At 37.4% G+C, this 19959-nt stretch overlaps 1 protein-coding gene across 1 annotated transcript; it reads left to right on the forward strand.

The window, feature by feature from the left end:
- The first annotated feature begins 481 nt into the window (after nucleotides 1-481).
- Nucleotides 482-18054, forward strand: ncapg2 (non-SMC condensin II complex, subunit G2). Its single transcript, XM_073859107.1, has 27 exons — nucleotides 482-628; nucleotides 877-967; nucleotides 1116-1304; nucleotides 2088-2202; nucleotides 2430-2587; nucleotides 4186-4320; nucleotides 4414-4508; nucleotides 4774-4930; nucleotides 5129-5221; nucleotides 5433-5558; nucleotides 5680-5859; nucleotides 6274-6426; nucleotides 6523-6745; nucleotides 7288-7382; nucleotides 7499-7672; nucleotides 7806-7876; nucleotides 10573-10726; nucleotides 11182-11355; nucleotides 11739-11849; nucleotides 12458-12586; nucleotides 14647-14746; nucleotides 14861-15051; nucleotides 16307-16447; nucleotides 16795-16898; nucleotides 16988-17088; nucleotides 17217-17319; nucleotides 17715-18054. Exons 2-27 carry the CDS (start codon nucleotides 890-892, stop codon nucleotides 17773-17775), a joined length of 3411 nt encoding a protein of 1136 aa, XP_073715208.1. The 5' UTR covers nucleotides 482-628; nucleotides 877-889; the 3' UTR covers nucleotides 17776-18054.
- The last annotated feature ends 1905 nt before the right edge of the window (nucleotides 18055-19959 follow it).

Consider the following 19959-nt stretch of genomic DNA (forward strand, 5'->3'; position numbering starts at 1 on the left):
TATTTAATTTAAATAAGACATAATTAAAAGTTTTTACTTTTATTTATGGTAAACAAATCATTAAAACGAACTCCCTTTTTAATGAACATTTTTGTCATTAAATCTGTCTATAAACAAAAAGTAGACAAAATGGAAGTATTAGAAGGATGAATGTTTTATGAACTTTTATAATAAAACTGACCCGAGTTCACCTACACCAAAGAGTATAGCCTACACTGGTCTTTGTGATCAACTCCCCCTAGTGGTAAATCGTCGGATTTTCGAAACGTTTCGAAACAGTTATGCCGTAATGAAGCCTCGTTTGCTAAAATCACGTGACTTTGGCCAGTTTGAAACCCATGTTTGAAACCATTTGAAAAAAAAACCATTTGAAACAAGCCTCGAACCAATGAATCGAAACAAAAGATTCGTAAATGTTTCGAAGCCTCATGAAGCGTGCTTCGAAATCGCCCATCACTATGATCTCCCCTACAGCAGATGGCGCTGTTACACAATGCAACGAAAACGTTACGCGTGACGTCATGACGCTTCTTTGATTTTTGAGCGGGGAAATATTATTGAAACTGGTGGAGTGGAGCGATTTGAGGATCTTCTGTGTGTAAACAAACGTGACAGATTTGGATCGAAAGTAAATAAAAACTCTATTTTTTATGGTATCGTTGTGTTGTTAAGTGATTACTTTGGCATATACGAAATATTCGGTTATGCGTCGTTAGTTTTAGAAGCAGTTGTTGGCATGCTATACTTCAGGCTGCAGCTTTCGTAAATAAACCTTAACATTAAGATATGACGTGCGGATTAACAACCAGCTAAACAAAGCTAAATGTTCATTTTACCTCAGTAGTAATACTTACTCTTACATCTAATCTCTGTAAGTACTTTCGGGAAAATGTCGAAACGAACGCAGTTTCTGGAGTCTGTCCATCATGAACACGTCCTGGACTTTCTGAACTTCATCAAGTTGCATGTGAGTAACGTAATCTTCCAGCGTCAACTTATCTTATCTGTTTATATCTCTACAAATCGACATCGACAAACCATATAACTTACCATGTAGTTAAAGTCACTTAAGACCTTACTGTACATGTCGGTTATGTTATTTACTTGTGTTGTAGAAGGATGGAGCAGATCCATTTGACCTGATGGAGGTTCTGTCAGAGCTGCAGAGAAGTCAGAGGCAGGAGCTGTGGGAGAGACTGTTAAAATTACTACAGCACACCCTCACTGCTTATCCTCCAGAGCGCTGGATCACTGGAGCTGAAGAGGATGCTGGAGACATGGAGGTAGAGGTTTCTGAAGAGCAGGTGAGATGATGTGGGATTAACTTGATTTTATATTTGGTACAATAATATATATGCTTGTTATGGTGGTCCTTATAATGGGTTAAAACATTTTTTTTTAATGTTCAAATAAATCTCACCCCCTAAATATGTTAGGATATCAATAAAAACACACTGCCAAATTTTGAGTTGTAACTTCCTACAATATTTGGAGGTTGCTCAAATCCTTTGAATATTTTCGAAATCACACATTTTTGCAAAAACTGTACCATTTAAAAATGCACAACACACATAAAACTTGTTTCATGGAGTGTAACTTTGTTCCAGTTATTTCAGTCTCTTCTGATCCGACTAACCATATAGCAGACTTGCTTCATGTTCCTTCAGCCATTGTCTCAGTGTATATTGTCTATTGTGCTTCATTCACAGTGAAGCTTTCTTGCTTTGAAAGACATATCACAACTATAACAGGAGTTTTAATAGCATTAAATAAGTCCATTGCTGCCATAAGTATATATTATTAAACGATTATACATGCTAGCTAGCACAAAGTATCACATAATACGCAAATGTGTTAAACTTCAAAGGTCTTGAGCAACCTCTAAATATTAATTCATATTGAAAATATTTATTCATTCAATCATATTGGTGGGGTGAGAGCATGAACTTTTAAAAGTAAAAAAAGGACCACCCTAATGCTTGTAGATATATATGGTAGCATTTACGATGTTCCATAATGGAGAAAATCAAAGCCCTTTATGAACTGTATCAAAATAATAAGTACTTTCTTTATTCACTTTCTTTCAGATGCAGGCCATGACAATAATAGAGGGTGTCACAATTGTTTCTACAGTGTCTGTAGACATTTTGCAAGAAAACGATACTTATACCTCTCTTCTTGGCTGTGCTCAGATGCTCAATTGTAAGTACTTGTATCTAGTCAAATATCAATTTGCAAATTGAATTGACCTTACAGTGTTTTGGTGCTATGGCTTCAACAGAGTGGTTGCCTTAATATTTCATCTGACCTGAACATATTTGATCTCAGGTGGCGTCAGAAGTCATTATTTCACTACTGCATACTTGCCTTTCATTATACAACATATTTTGTAATGTAATGTTTGCGTACACATTTTTTTTAAATTTTAGGTATAGAGAGTGCTTTGCCACTGTCACAGACACCCCTTCAGCAGGCTATTCACTGGCTGTTTGAATGCTGGTGGAAGCGAGATCTCAAAGGGAAGGAGGAGCTTGGTTGGACTACCTTCCTTGTCTGTTTGGAAAACACTGTTACACTTGAAAAACCGGTACTAAAACAGTATACGTCGTTTTTGGCCTGTTTTATACACCGATCAGCCATAACATTATGACCACCTGACTAATATTGTGTGTAAGTCCCCATTTTGCCATCAAAACAGGGGCATGGACTCCACTAGACTTTAGACTAGGTACTGAACACTGCAGACCGGGAACATCCCACAAGAGCTGCAGTTTTAGAGATGCTCTGTTCCAGTCGTCTAGCAATCACAATTTGGCAGGAAGTCATAATGTTATGGCTGTTCGGTGTACATTAGTCATGTGGTTCTTTTAAATGGTTGCTTGTTATTCACTCACCTAAAGGATTATTAGGAACACCTGTTCAATTTCTCATTAATGCAGTTATCTAATCAACCAATCACTTGGCAGTTGCTTCAATGCATTTAGGGGTGTGGTCCTGGTCAAGACAATCTCCTGAACTCCAAACTGAATGTCAGAATGGGAAAGAAAGGTGATATAAGCAATTTTGAGCGTGGCATGGTTGTTTGTGCCAGACGGGCCGGTCTGAGTATTTCACAATCTGCTTAGTTACTGGGATTTTCACGCACAACCATTTCTAGGGTTTACAAAGAATGGTGAGAAAAGGGAAAAACATCCAGTATGCGGCAGTCCTGTGGGCGAAAATGCATTGTTGATGCTAGAGGTCAGAGGAGAATGGGCCAACTGATTCAAGCTGATAGAAGAGCAACTTTGACTGAAATAACCACTCGTTAAAACCGAGGTATGCAGGAAAGTATTTGTGAAGCCACAACAGGCACAACCTTAAGGCAGATGGGCTACAACAGCAGAAGACCCCAACGGGTACCACTCATCTCTACTCCAAATAGGAAAAAGAGGCTACAATTTGCACAAGCTCACCAAAATTGGACAGTTGAAGACTGGAAAAATGTTGCCTTGTCTGATGAATCTTGATTTCTGTTGAGACATTCAGATGGTAGAGTCAGAATTTGGCCTAAACAGAATGAGAACATGGATCCATCATGCCTTGTTACCACTGTGCAGGCTGGTGGTGGTGGTGTAATGGGGTGGGGGATGTTTTCTTGGCATACTTTAGACCCCTTAGTGCCAATTGGGCATTGTTTAAATGCCACGGCCTACCTGAGCATTGTTTCTGACCATGTCCATCCCATTATGACCACCATGTACCTATCCTCTGATGCCTACCTCTAGCAGGATAATGCACCATGTCACAAAGCTCGAATCATTTAAAATTGGTTTCTTGAACATGACAATGAGTTCACTGTACTAAAATGGCCCCCACAGTCACCAGATCTCAACCCAATAGAGCATCTTTGGGATGTGGTGGAACAGGAGCTTCGTGTGCTGGATGTGCATCCCACAAATCTCTATCAACTGCAAGATGCTATCCTATCAATATGGGCCAATTCAATTCAATGCCACACAAAAATTAAGGCAGTTCTGAAGGTGAAAGGGGGTCAAACACAGTATTAGTATGCTGTTCATAATAATCCTTTAGGTGAGTGTATATCATCAACAAGTTAATAATATGTGTGAGGTGTTAGATATATTAATTCTTAGAGTGTATTTTTGATAAGTATTTTTTAATGAGTTTTGGGTATTTTTCCAGACGAGTGAGCTCAGAAGGTTGTGTTCTCTACGAGAGGTGCTTCTCAGTGTGGACTTTGCATCTGAAAGAGGTCAGCAGGTCATTGATCCTCTGCTCCAATGTTTCTTCAGCCCCTCTCATATCAAACAAGAAGAAGTACGTATATGTGTCTGTAAGCTTAACGAAGTAGATAAGATTTTTTTACTCTGAATTAATTCGATGTAACTTTGTTTATTGCTTATTTTTCAGGGGAAACGGTTCCTTGCCTTCCTATTCTCCTGGAATGAAAGCTTCATTCGGATGATTCATGAAACTATTAAGAACCAGCTGCAGTTCTTCCCAAAGTATTTCATACACTCATGACCTTTTCTTTTATAATGCTTAAAGCTGTGCTACAGACTCTTATCAAAAAAGCAAGCATGCAAGTTTGTGCATGAGTGCGTAATGCTCTGTAATAGTGATCATAACATTTATGTCATTTTGAATAAGTCTTGGAGTATGCTAGTTTCAGCATTACTTTTTTCTGAATAGACTGTGTTGTTGCTTCGTTTGATCTTCTATTCTTTTAATCTTTGTAGTCATTCTTTGTTTCTTCTCCTTTAACCCCAGAGCTCTGTCTGTACATGTGGCTGAGATTTACTTTAGAGCATGGAGGAAAGCATCAGGCTCTTTCCTGGAGGAAATTGAATCCACCTGCATCCAAGACTTAATGCAGCACGCTATGTTGCTGCACAGAAACTCACCTGTACACAGCAAAGTCAGACAGGTCAATATCTCATTTAAATTAGACAGCAGTAAATTGGATTGTTAAAGGCGGGGTGCACGAACACTTTGGAAAAAGGGAGTCGGGCCGAGTACCAAAACACTATTCAAAAGTCATTGCCTCATGAGGCAGCGAGGAAACCCTTTCGGATGCAGCCTAAGTATGTTATAAATAAAAAATTCTTCCTTTCTGTACCTGTAGATCCTTACCTATTTTCACAAGCAGAAGTTTCGGGAGGGAGTTGATGAGATGCTGCACAGACTATACATGCCAATTCTGTGGAAAGCACTAAAGGTAGATCATAAATCAGCTGACATGATTTAATGTGCTAGTGCTGTTTTTTAGTAGGTAAATGAAGTCATTCACTGTAAAGTATGACACCCGTCCAGTACATATAAACACACACAAAAAAGCTCTTTCTATCCAATGACTACTTATGTTTGTTCTCTAGTCTTAAGTTTTTGAATGGCATTTTCATTTCATTTGCACGTTATGTTTTAAACAGGCCACTAATGCTGAGGTCCGTGCCAATGCCACACTGCTCTTTATGGAGGCTTTTCCCATCCATGACCCCAACATGGACAGTGAGATGGTAGACCAGGCTGTTCAGAAACAACTGGATTTGCTTTTTGTATGTATTTTGTACAGCTGATTCCATTTGACTTAATGGCTCATTGTGTCACATTTTTTGATGTTCTGCATTTTCTATTTTAAGATTTGAGTAGCTTATACACTCTTTGTCTCCCCCATAGGCTCTTCTTGATGACCCCCAGCCCCTGGTGCGCTCATCCGCAGTGCTGGGCGTGTGTTCTGTCCTGGCACGTTGCTGGGAGGTCATCCCTTCTACGATCATAACAGACCTTCTGCAGAAGCTCATACTGCAGCTGGCTAACGACAGCAGCTCTCCAGATGTCCGCTGCTCTGTTTTTATGGTAAAACTTACATTCACCTGATAGTAACTTGATAAAAGCTTTGATCGGAGAGAGATGCAGAACAATAGCTCAGTTATTAGCTTTGTCATTAAGGAGCTACAAACTAAAAATGCTTCTTGCATGCACTCAAAGAGATGTGTGAAAGCATTAATTTGCAGATCAGAGGTTAGAAATGATTTCAAATTCTTGAAAGCACAAAATACAAAATGTAACTTTGTTTATAATTATTTTGAACATTTGTGGGCGTAAATGTTTGAAAACACAATTATAGCTGGTGCTCTCTGGATTGCTGAGGTTAGCATCTGACACTTTCTGTGTAATGAGACAAAGAAGTGATTGCGGTCTCCATATATTTATTATTTTTTGTGCATGACTAAGCTTTAATTATCGCTGACCTCTCTGTGTGCTCTACAGTGCATGTCTATAATTCTGGATAACAGTTTAAGCCATCCACTCATTGAAAAACTATTGCCTGCACTGAAGAGCAGCCTCCATGATAGCTCTGAAAAGGTGCGAGTTGCATTTGTGGGCATGCTCCTTAAGATCAAGGGTGTCCGGGCAGCCAAGGTAAAAGTTTGAGTGCTGTATTTTAATTCTTATGGCTTTTTAAACAAAAAAGATCCTTAATTGATTAAAATGATTCTTCTCTGTGTCTTACCAAAGTTTTGGAAAGTTTGTTCCCTGGAACATCTGCTGGCTCGTTTGGAGATCGACTCACCTCCTGTTTCCAAGCGAATTGTCAATCTCCTCTTCAACTCATTCTTTCCAGTCAACCAGGCAGAAACTGTCTGGTGTGAACGATGCGTCACCCTGATTCAGACAAACCCAGGAGCAGCGCGCAAGTTTTACCGCTACGCCTATCTGTACACTGCTCCTGCTAATATAGGTTAGATTGCACGAGTTATGATTTGATACATTGCTCATACCGAACCTATAATAAAACGCTAAGATAAACCTGAATCCTTTCACCTAAAGTCTAATAGAAGCTGTGTTCCAATTCGAAGGCTGCAACCTTTGAAGGACATATACCGATTGCGTCACAGCAGTGCGACTGTAGGGCTGTCCCAATTCGAAGTATTTGATATACTGTTGGATTGTTTAATCTACATCAAGAGTCATGTTTTCTCAAATAAATTAATATTTTTCTAGTTCAAGACCTGTGTCCTGCTGACAGGCGCATACAATTTATGGGTCCTACGAAGGCTAGACCGTCTCATTTCAGTTCTTTTCGTGGATTTCGAAGGCTGCCATTTTCAAAGACAGAGTGCTCGCCTTCTGAGGTTATGTCCTTTAGAAGGTCGCAGCCTTTGAATTGGGACACAGCTAGAATCTCACGTTTTCATTGTGTTACGGTTATGCTCACCGATTTTGCAATGTGTGTTATTCTCAGTGATACCAATGCAAAGCCTTTGTGCTTTTTCTTTATAGTTAAGCTGATGTTGGTGATCCGAAAGTGTCTGAATGTGTGCATTCAAAATTCAGGAGATGATGAATTTGCATCCAGCAATAAAGAAAACAGCACGGTGAGGCCACTCACCACTCGACTTCTTAAAACATTCAAATTAAAAGTGTCCTTCACCTTTTTAGCGTTTAGAGATTATAATCCGTAATGTTAAGTTTTTATTGATTTTATTACAAGATGTTGGAGGATGTTCTCTCAGTCCAAGACACTGCCTCCATGGCCAGATTACTGGAGATAGTGGTCATTCTGTGGAAAAGTGTTCAGAAATCTCTCCAGTCAAACCAAGAGGCCTTTAAGTATACAACATCAAAGTTTGCCTCTGTATTGCCACAGTATCTTAAAGTTTTTCAGGTAAGATGCACCTTCACACATGAAGTACCAAAGGATTGTTTAAAAGAGTAAAGCTTTAATTATATTATATTCAGAGCTGATGCAATGTGGATGCAATATTACAGCGTGTGTGTGTGTGTGTGTGTGTGTGCAGGAGGAGCAGTGTAAAGCACCTCTCATTCTTCTAGCCTCTGTGCTTCCTGCCTCTGCTGTTACAGCTCTGAGGTCAGTATGACTTTTCTTCAACAACCACTCGCTGCAATTCCCATTATCTAATACCCCATTTTCAAAAGTGGTTCACCCAGAAATGAAAATTCGGTCATATGCTCACCTTCTTCTTTTGAGGTAAAATGTGACCCTGTCTGTAAAAACAGGGTTCCCATAGGTCCTTGAAATCCTTGAAAGTTTGTGAATCTGTTGGAAAAAATTCAAGGCCCTGGGAAGTTTTTGAAAATACACATACATAGAAACCGGTCATTGAAAGAGCTTGAATCCATTTTATGCAAGAAGTTTTCTGGAAAAAAATCCATATTATTCCCTGTGTAGTGTAGGATAATATCATCAAAATTCTAGACTTTTTAAGCACACGTGCTAAACTATTCACTTTTAATGCTTATATCTTCTGTATACGAATGTTGATTCATACCAAAATGCTTTTTTGCATAGTTGTGTTTGACAAATGAAAACGTCTCGGGTTACGTATGTAACTGTTGTTCCCTGAGAAGGGAACGAGATGCTGCGTCTCCCTTGCCAAACTACCTGCGTCCCTGTAACGCCATCTTTGGCAATATTTCAGATAGCGATATACTTCCTAGCTCCCGCGTCACCCTGTCCTTGTCGTTAAGCCTTCCTAGTGGTTGGATTTGATATATACATTCAGATGCAATTACCCCTGGAGGCGTCCCCAAAGTGTCACCACAATGACGCAGCGCGAGTTTCCTCGAAAGGGAACTGTAACAATGAATCTAAAAAGGTAACCTGATGTAACCTTGCTCTCACTTGAAATGTGTCCCCACCTTTAGTCCTTGAATTTGAGGGTATTGGACCTGGAAAGTCCTTGAATTTGATGTTAACTAAGGTGTGGGAACCCTGTAAAAACCATATGCTGGATCCCAAACCGCCTACTTCCATACTATATAGTACGTAAAAAGCGCTACTTTGCGTACTATATAGTATGGAAGTAGGCGGTTTGGGATTCAGCAATAGACTGTAAAAAAAAAAAGATGGACTTAGTGTCCATGACGTCACCCATAGGTTTCTGAAGATCGTTTTTGAAGCTTAAAGTAGGTGGTATTTGACGTCCCTATCATGGCCGCGCATCACTCGCGGATAACCGAAAATTGATAAAAAGGCGGGACGTGGGTGAAGCTGAGGTGACTGGTTGCTAAAACCACGCCCACCTAGCTCAACTCTAGTGACAGCAGTTGCTGTTTAACCATCACTCAAGTGGCCACGCCCTTAATAATGCAGAACTTGAAGGCTTAAAGGACAAGTTCGGTATTTTACACTTAAAGCCCTGTTTTCAGATTGTTTATGATGAAATATAACGGTTTTGACTGAAATTTCGACATACGCGGCTGTCCCGAGAATTTTTGGGTGTTTGTTGTATCACCTCCCACCTCTACAATGGGTGTATAGGTGCACTGGAACAATCCTTCCTAAAATGCATTCGTTTACAAAGACATGAAACTCACCGAGTGGTCAGGGGTGTTTACTAATATGCTCACACAAAAATCGCTGCAAAAGACGCATTACAGGTGTTTTACCATTCGTTGTAAACTTGTGGACCTATTTTTCCAAACGCCTCACACCCGTATATTCTTCCATTAAGAGCTTGAATAATAGACACTCCAGCCCAGTTGGTGGCTATAATCCACCTTTGCCAATTGCAAGAATGCAAACAACTCCATTTCCGTTCCCGGCATGGAGTAATACCGTACCTCACAGCACATCTAATACAAGTCAATGCAGTTGGAAAAAACTACGATAAAACCTGTTGGAATGCGTCTTTTGCAGCGATTTTTGTGAGAGCATATCAATGAACACCCCTGACCACTCGGTGAGTTTCACGTCTTTGTAAATGAAAGTTTAATGCATTTTAGGAAGGATTGTTCCAGTGCACCTATATAGCCATTGTAGAGGTGGGAGGTGATACAACAAACACCCAAAAATTCTCGGGCCAGCATCATATGTCCAAATTTCAGTCAAAACCGTTCTATTTCATCATAAACAATCTGAAAACAGGGCTTTAAGTGTAAAAATACCGAACTTGTCCTTTAATATAATTTAAACGGATGAGTTTAAAGAAACTGCACCCCCCTCACAGTTGTCATGAAGGTTAAAATTAGCTATACAGACCAAAAACAATTTTTGTATCAGGCTGTAAGCATATTATGTGCTACTGTTAAGTTGGCCATTTTTTCATGAAGGTCTATGGGAATTCACTCCCTTTTGGAGTCAGCCTCTAGTGGCCAGTTGATGAATTTGAGTTTAAATCACTTCCGTATTGGCTTCATCAGAGAGATCGGAAGGTTGCCCCTCAGTAAAAACCCAGCAAAAGTTTAAAAGCAAAAGTATAATTGATACTCCTAATCTCATAATTAGATTAGTCTTTTTTACAGACATGATCATACATTTTCATATATTTTCATATTTTGCAGAACTGTTTTTTAAATAAACAAATCAATGACAAATAGAGCATATCTTCTTTCCTGTAGGGTGTGTAGCATGCTCCACATGGTGTCTTAGCAAACGAACAGCAGTTTGGTGTATAATTGAAATGCCAGTTTTGAAATCCAACTGATTTCCTTTTGATCTGAAATGCATACTCAAATGCTAGTGGGACTAAATGTGACTTAATGGCTTTAGAGTGATCTGTAGGATAGTCTGGGTGTAATCATGACTATGTCTCCCTCTCTGAGGAGTAAAGTGATGTCTCAGTTAAGGAGTCTGAAAGCAGGTTCTGCTGTGACAGCGTACAGTCAGTCGGTGGAGTGTCTCTGTAGCTGGGGGCAGATCAGCCATATTGTGGAACTGATAGAGAACTGGCTCACAGAAGCTGCAGCTGTGAATGGGGTAAATATCTAGAGCATATATAGATTTTTATTTACTTCATTTGTATGCACTTTATAGTAGTGGATAAACATTATTTGTAACACACTTCCCGTCCTGCAGGTGTCGCTGAATAAGTGCAGCCATATTCCTCTTTTATATATTTTACTGATGTACTGCTCTTTTATTCCCTGTCTGCTGTTATCCGTCTGCCCATTAGAAGAGTCTATTCGCCTGCTAGAGGCCAAAACTGACGGGAATTGCACTCTACATAATCCACTAGTCATTAAAAACACTGAATAAAAATAACAAATACTAGGTGATTGCTTTGAATGAGATTTTTTGGTTTTGCATTATATTTATTCATATTAGCATGAGGGAGGTGATAACTTTTTTTTTTTTATATGCTAGTTTCTAATTGGAGTAATGATGTCATCTCCTGTGCGTTGTCCCATTATATACACTTCTTTCGTTTGCAGGGTGATGAAAATACAACTAGCAAAGTGCATTTTGATGGACTAGAGGAGTCCAAGCCAGATCTTGGCCTGGACTATCTGGATTACCTGCTGTTGCACCCTAAAACACGAGACTGCTTGCTGAATATGCCACTGGATCAGATCAGACAGCTACATAATGCTCTCAACAAATGGAAGGTACCATGGACACGAGGTCATATTTATGATAATTAGTGATATTAGAGAGAATTAGTGCAAAGAGACTCATTTATTTTGTATTGTGATATTGTAATGCCATTAGTTAAGAAGTCAATGTGGTAATTGTAGGTTTTCAGGATTCGTGCATCGTAGACAATGTTGCACAGAGCTATTAAATATGTTTTTGCCCTTATTATTTCTGTCAAAGCTTAATAATAAGCTTGTTAAATTGTTTGGTCGCGCATGATGAGTCATAAGGAAAAGTTGTGTTTATTCTCTGTTATCTAATGGAAAGTTCATCTGTCCTTTCTTGTGCATTTATTTGATCTTATTTCAAAGTTTTCATTGCTCTTTTGTTTTATACGTTTGGTATATGTGAACAGTCACTGCTGTTTTCCTCTCTGAATGGATCAGAGGTCAACGTGTCCAGCATTGAAACAGCACTGAGAGCTTTTGTTTTTCATGGACGACTCAGCATCCACCTTCAACACAAAGTGAGTCACAAACACTTGATGTATGTTTCTATCAATCTAGAGATTTATATTGCCATTAAATTATGCCAGTGTCACGGCTGGAAATCTAGTTGTACTGACACATGTTTACTTAATATATTTTTTAGACAGATCTATCTTTTCTATTCATTTTCCATTAAATGATGTGATCTGATGAATTTAAAGCTCTTTCCTACTCTGTTATTTTTTCACGATTACGGTGAGCGCAGGTTTCATGCAGCTTACTCCTGGGTTGTAAAGTACACCCTATTTCTCACAACAGATGGCTTACTGATTTGTTCTGTGTTTATATGAAAATTTTGATTTACTCACTTGTGTTTTATCTGAACTAGATGAACATTTATCTCACAACCCCAAATGTGCCATTGTAAATGTTAATGTTATTTATTTGATGTTTATGTGAACAAAAGTGCACTTACATGTAAAATCAATTTTACATTTGGTTTGCATCAGTACTTTTTTTTTTACATTTCTAGAAAGGGTTCACAAAACCATGATAATGTTGATAACTGTTGTGGTTTTGGTCACTATAACAATCATTTAACAAACCGTTTCATCTCTACATACATGACACTTTTTTTTTATCCTAGTACCCAGAGGAACGAGAGTTCCTGAGATCATTGGAGCATTCTGTGTCCTGGGTGGAGACAAAAATCCTTCCTTCACTGACCAGCTCAAGCAGTGAGCAGCAGTTTTCATTAAGCAAGAGGACAGTGGAAGTAAGTGGCATGTTCAATGTAAATTAGTTTTTAAAGTTTTTCATTTTAAAGGTAAATTTTATTTAAAGGGACACTTGACTTTTTTAAAAAAAAATATACTCCTATTCCAGCTCCCCTAGAGTTAATCTTTTAATTTTTACCGTTTTGGAATCCATTCAGCCGATCTCCGCGTCTGGCGCTACCACCTTTAGCATAGCTTAGCATAATCCATTGAATCTGATTAGACCATTAGCATCGCGCTAAAAAATAACCAAAGAGTTATATAATAGAAAAAATAGATATTTTTTCTATTTAAAATTTGACTCTTCTGTAGTTACATCGTGTACTAAGACCGACAGAAAATTCAAAGTTGCTATTTTCTAGGCAGATATGGCTAGGAACTATACTCTCATTCTGGCTTAATAATGAAGGACTTTGCTGCCGTAACATGGCTGCAGGAGGCGCAATATTACGCAGTGCATGAAAATAGCCCCCTGCCATTGAAAGTTACTAAGGGAACTTTTTCGGTTGCTGAGTAATATCATAGGGGTACCGCCAGACCCGGAGATCAGCTGAATGGATTCCAAAAAGGTAAAAAAAAAGTTTAACTCTAGGAAGCTGGAAAATTAGCATTATTTAAATTAGCAAGTGGAGTGTCCCTTAAAAAATGGGCAAGGTTTTTTAATTTTAAATACAGTAAGGGTATGCACAATAGTGTATTCCTAGTCTTTTGATGCCATCGCTTTTAATGGGAGACATTTTTTACATCACATTTTCATGCATTTGGCAGATGCTTTTATCCACAGCAAATTGGGTTCATTCAAGGTATTATTTTTTAATCAGTGTGTGCATTGCCTGTATATCAAAAGCACAGCCTTTGCACTACTAATGCAATACCAAGTGAACTAAACTCTATGAACATTTAAATATGCAGTACTTAACAAAATGTAATGTCTGGAGGGCAGTTTTGTACAATAATTCGTCCCTAGAGAACTGATTGGATCATATAAAGTTGGGTCATGTTACCATTTGCAATCATCTTCCGGACCCAGCCCACCTGCCTGTTTATACAAAATTCATTAAATCAAGTGATTGATTTGATGTTAACATTTAATATACATGGCGAAAATATTATATACATTTTTAAAGCATAGTAAAATTTTAAGGCTTTATTTTTACCTGGGATTTGAAAATAACACATTTTAGTGTTGCAATGGCAATTCCGCAACACTGTGAAACCGTGGTATTTTTTTGCAAAAGGATACTGCCAGAATCTTATACTGGCCCATGCCTACCTGCCATACCATACCATATGACCAGAAGTAAAGAGAGATCGTTTTGAGGAGGGCAGGAGATTTGCGTTTATGATTAAAAATTACAAGGACACATGGATTTTTTTTTTTTAAATAATGAAGCTCAGATAAGTCATTTGTAAAAAAAAACCCACAATATTGCAAAACAAATTACATTTTTTCATTTAAGTTTCATTGCGACTTTAAAAAAGCATGCTTCCTGGGTCTTGACTTAATAAGCCTCCTTAAAGGGATAGTTCACCCAAAAATTAATCATTTTCTCATCCTCATGTTGTTCTAAACCAGTATGTTTTTCTTTTTTTAACAAAAAAGAAGATTTTTTGATCAGTGATGGTAAGCACACAGCTAATTGTAAACATTGACTTCCATAGTAAAAAACAAATATTATGAAAGTATTTAAATGAAGAATAAGATATTTAAATCATGCATAAATGATGGTAAGTTCATAGATGAGATGACAGTACCCATTGAATTCCATTGTATTTGTTTTTCCTAAAATAAAATGTATACAGGTTTAGAACAACATGAGGATAAGAAAATTATGAAAATTTAAATTTTGGGGCGAACTATCCCTTTAAATATTTCTCAAAGCTCAGCTTGGTTTATATTCTAAGCAACACTACGCAACATGCATGCATGTTTAATACATCTTTAGATATATTTTAAAGTGATTTTTCAAAGTTGGACATCATCTTTGAACACTATTGTATGTGTAGAGTTATAAGTGAATTGTCCTTAATTTATTTTTCCATCCTGTTTTATTTTCAGAGTTGTTTAACAGTGTGCAAGAATGTGCTGCGGGTTTCTGTAGGAGACAATGATTTCAGAGACCACTTACTAAAGCATGTTGCTTCTGTTCTGCAGTCCGGTAAGACCTGGTCCATTAGCATTAGTGCAGTTTTGGGGTCCTGGTGATTGTTTTATATTTGGCCAATTCTTTGTGAATTAAATGAAATGATTGTGTGTATATGTGTTTATTTAGGAAAAGGATACATGTGCATCCCTCATGTGCTCGCTCTGCTTACTGAGATTGCACAATCCTGCCTTTCTCATAAGACCGATGGGGAGGAGGATCAGCTGTCCCTCGCTCTCCGCATTTTGACCAACATCTTCCAGAAAATTGTAGAGATTTTGGCACATCGGCTGCGTAAAGACAAGGAAGAGGGTGAAGAGGTGAGACCTTTTAAAAAATGAAGCACTTAGGACCATTCTTAAACACAGATTCATGCTGGACAGGTTTTAGGCGGAAAAAGATCAACTCAGTAACTTAGTTTTGATAAATCATTTTCTGCAAGCATGTAATAAAATAGATCATTGAAATTTGGCTCCCCTTGTGATGTCAAAAGGGGATCTTCCTATAATAATACAACCCCTTAAGCTGCACTATCCAACCACAGCACGGATGGGATGGTACTCATCATTCTTCTTCCTTCAAACACGTTTAGTGGAATTATGACCAAAAACCTCTATTTTGGTCTCATCTGACCACAAGACTTTCTCCCATGACTCCTCTGGATCATCCAAATGGTCATTGGCAAACTTAAGACGGGCCTGGACATGTGCTGGTTTAAGCAGGGGAACCTTCCGTGCCATGCATGATTTCAAACCATGACCATGACCAACAGAACCTTGGAAACGGTGGTCCCAGCTCTTTTCAGGTCATTGACCAGCTCCTCCCGTGTAGTTCTGGGCTGATTTTGCACCTTTCAAGATCACAAGGTGAGATCTTGCGTGGAGCCCCAGTCCTAGCGAGATTGCCAGGCATGTTTAGCTTCCATTTTCTAATGATTGCTCCAACAGTGGACCTTTTTTCACCAAGCTGCTTGGCAATTTCCCCGTAGCCCTTCCCAGCCTTGTGGAGGTGTACAATTTTGCCTCTAGTGTCTTTGGACAGCTCTTTGGTCTTGGCCATGTTAGTAGTTGGATTATTACTGATTGTATGGGGTGGACAGGTGTCTTTATGCAGCTAACGACCTCATACAGGTGCATCTAATTTAGGATAATAAATGGAGTGGAGGTGGACTTTTTAAAGGCAGACTAACCGGTCTTTGAGGGTCAGAATTCTAGCTGATAGACAGGTGTTCAAATACTTATTTGCAGCTGTATCATACAAAATAAATAGTTAAAAAAATCATATAGTGTGATTTCTGGATTTTTTTTTTTTAATTATGTCTCTCACAGTGGACATGCACCTATGATGACAATTTCAGACCCCTCCATGATTTCTAAGTGGGAGAGCTTGCAAATTAGCAGGGTGTTTAAATGCATGTTTTCCTCACTGTATCTTAAAAAAGTCTTGTGTTTAAAAAAACTGTGCATGCGCCTTTGTTTAAACAGAACTTTGACTTTACTATTCACAACTTTCTTTCATAACAATATAGACCCTGGTTTAATATAAATAAATAAAGTGTCTACTTTGTGTCTCTAGCTGTGTTACTCTTCTGAGGAAGATCTCCATGACTTCCTTCTGGTGACTAATTTTGCAACTGAGGGGTCAGAGTTCATTACCGGAGTCTTCTCATCACTCTGTGCAGCAGTTATTATTGATATCAGCCGCACCCTGCAGAAGGTAAATCAACAGATTTTCTATAGCTATTGACGTTTTGTTTTTGTTTTTAATTAAAAAGCTATCAAAAATTCTTTGAGTGACATTTTCCTGTTATCTATTTTATTAGAATATATGTTAAGTTGACTCTGCTATTAATTTTTTATTTTATTCAGAACTGACATATTTAATAAAACATTTGACAGAATATAAATAATAAATATTAATTCCTAAGACAAAATGAAAACATCAAACAGCTTGGTAGGGCATGCTATAGTTATCTATAAATAGCAAGATCAAATTTAGACCAGTCATTGATGAATAAATGTAGAAAGTATTAAGAAATTTAATATGCGTGGTCCTTCATGCAGCTCTCTCATGCGGAAGAGGTGTTCACACCGGAGACTGTTAATGACCTTCCACCTCTCTCAAAAACCATCCTCAAAGTTATCATCAGCTCACCTGCAGTTACCAGGTAACATGAAAAACCATCTAGAATCAAAATTCTCTGTTTATTTAATTTAACACCTCGAAACTTCTGGTAATTTTTCCATTATGTTCTAGGTTTTTTCTGTCTGAAATTAGCTCCTCTGTTGATTCAGAGGCCATCAGTAGCATCCCACAGTGGACTGCAGTTTCACACATTCTAACCGTGATCAAACAAACTGAGTATCATTTACCAATGTTTTTGCTAAAGTAGTAATATACTCTGAGAGTGGCTTTGAATCGTTTCTGTGGTAAAATGGAAAATAAATTTGCCTTGGACTTATTTTAACCTTTCTGTTTATTGTAGCTGATGCATTTAATGAGGAGTTGAGGGAAATTGGAGTATCAGTACGCAGACAAATACAGAGCTATTACAGCATCACTGCAGAAAACTCTGAAAATATACAGAGGTAAGAGGTTTGATGTTGACATTTTATTTGTTTGGTACAGTATGTCAAGGACTGTAGTGTAGCAGAGTGAAAGCACATTATCTTTAAGGCTAAGCATACATTTTATTAAACCATCTTTTCTTTTCCTTAGCCTTGGTAGAAGTAATAATTATTTTAATGTAAATATAATTGAATTAAGAGTAAGATACAGTAATGTCACATCAATTTTTCACAATTCAAGTTGTATTTTTAGTTGAATGACTTGAATGATCGACAGGACATTCAGACAAACTGTACATCTATCCTTCACAGTTGGGCTTTCATTCCCAAAGATAAGCAGTCTACCCTGACTAAGGTACAATAGTAGGTGTGCGACTGTTGATGTTGTTTTGTTCTCTTTTGTTCTACAATTTCAGGACCATCTATGAATCCACTGTCAGGATGCTGAATGACATCCTAACTCCGTGTCAACAATAAAGCAGTTAAACAGGAATGCTTTTCCATTTTACATACTACCACAAAACCTGTCAGTTTGGAAATTGCCATTGCGCTGTCCATCTGATGTACTCTTTTCATTATTGTTTGTACAGTTTAAGTGTAACAGTTGGTGTCTTATGCTTTAGATTAGTGGTGATCATTTTGTTTTATTTTCGACGTTGATATCAAATGATGATACTTCCACATAAACACAATCAATATTAAGCTTCTTATTTCTTTAAATCGAAGAGTCCTTGATTAAATCTGTCCCTTTCAGTTTTTCTAGTTTCCACAGATTATATTTATACTTTTTTATATTAAACAGACATATAGACTCTGTACTCTGAAATATGGATAAAAAACGAAATATTTACCTATGATGATGACCTGACATGAGAAGATTGATTATGTCTGTCTAAAATCATGAAGTGATATAAAATCTAAGCACATAAGATTCAAAAGTTGTTTTTCTTCATCCTCCGCTTGTTTAAACTTATTTGAAATTTTTCCAGTTCTGTTATTGAGACCCACTTAAATATTTTCTCTGCTTAATCATAGTTTAACTCCGGCTTGTATATTTATCAGACACAAAGGTGATTTTTTTATTGTAGTGGGTTGTTTGTCAGGTACTGTACAGTACACCGGGAACAAGCAGAATTATTTCACATTTTCGGTAGGGGCAAAACCTTTGGACAAAATGCTTGCTCTAGAGCAGCACAGATATGCCCTGTCTCAACCCCAGTGTCTGGCTGTCTGATAAGAGAAGTGATGTAGATCCCTGCAAACCAGGTAGACGTGGCCAGAATACCTACAGTCAGGTGTGTTCGACTGTGGCGATGCGCTTACCGATCACCATATGACATTAAAGTATCTTGAGAGCAGTTTATTAACAAAGATAATTGTATTCTAATAGGTCGCAAATAAGTAAATTAATGCTGGATGACAATAATGTTCAGACTAAATAAGGAAGATACAATGAGCTAAACAAAATGTCATGATGCAAAGTTAAAGGTGCAGTGTGTAAAATTTAGCGCCATCTAGTGGTGAGGTTGCAAATTGCTCACCCCTCGCTTTTGAAACGCATAGAGAAGCTACCGGATAAACATGTTAATCGTCGGAGACAGCTTAGAAAAAAAAAGTTTGTACGTTAAAGGGTTTTGTAGAAACATAGTGGCACAAAATGGTGACTTCCATGTAAGGGGACCCTCTGTGTATGTAGATAAAAAGGTCTCATTCTAAGGTAATAAACACATAACGGTTCATTATGAAAGGTCTTTATACACCCCTAATAATATAGTTTTGTATATGATTTTGCATTTCTGTCAAGAGATCCTTCTAAAAAATTACACACTGCACCTTTAAATAAAAAGATGAATTAACAAATTAAGGTACATTCAAAAACTTTATACAATTTCAGACTCTCTTTTGTTTTTTGTGTTGTAAGTAGTTAAAGAAAAAGGTTCAATTTGAGTACTGTTTTCAGGTACAGATTACATTTTGTTATTTAACTATTTAGCCAACAAGTTAATTACATTCCCTACACATTCTTTATTATTATTACAATGAGAAAGGTAACAGTTTATCACACAAAGGTAATATCCATGCCTTACAACCAGTGTTGGGGTAGTATCTAAGTAATTTGTTACTGTAATTTAATTACTGTTATTTTTCAGTAATTTAATTACAGGTACTTAGATGTAATTAAACTAAATACTGTGTATGAACTAGAACAATTATATATAATGGATTTAATATCAAAATTTAAAGTCTAAGGTTAAAATGCATGTTTTTTATGTATCCTTTTTACTTTAAATACTTTGGTAAGTTAATAGGGATAATGTTAACACTGTAATGTAGTTCCTAATTTTCACTATTAACTGGTTGGTTATTACCATTAAAATTACTAAGATATAGTATTAATTAGGAGTTAAGTAGTAATTAGGAGTATATTGAGGCAAATGTAGTTAATAGTTAGTAAATAGTGAGAAATGTGACCTTAAAAAGTGTGACCAGAATAAATTATGTACTTTTAAATGATTTATTCGAGCCGTTACAAGCCTATCTTTGTTTCATTTATTAAATAGTATTTACGGTAGAAAGTAATTAGTAATAAGTAATTTAATACTTTTTTGACAGAGTAATTTGTAACAGTAATCTAATTACATGACTGAAGATGTAATTAGT

This window comes from Misgurnus anguillicaudatus, chromosome 21 (assembly GCF_027580225.2).
Source record: "Misgurnus anguillicaudatus chromosome 21, ASM2758022v2, whole genome shotgun sequence".
Classification (NCBI taxonomy): domain Eukaryota; kingdom Metazoa; phylum Chordata; class Actinopteri; order Cypriniformes; family Cobitidae; genus Misgurnus; species Misgurnus anguillicaudatus.

Coding starts and splice junctions, on each gene's coding strand:
- ncapg2 (XM_073859107.1), top strand. CDS start 890: ATGTCGAAACGAACGCAGTTTCTGGAGTCTGTCCATCATGAACACGTC. Junction 4,931..5,128: donor TACACAGCAAAGTCAGACAG/GTCAATATCTCA, acceptor CTGTACCTGTAG/ATCCTTACCTATTTTCACAA. Junction 6,427..6,522: donor AGGGTGTCCGGGCAGCCAAG/GTAAAAGTTTGA, acceptor GTCTTACCAAAG/TTTTGGAAAGTTTGTTCCCT.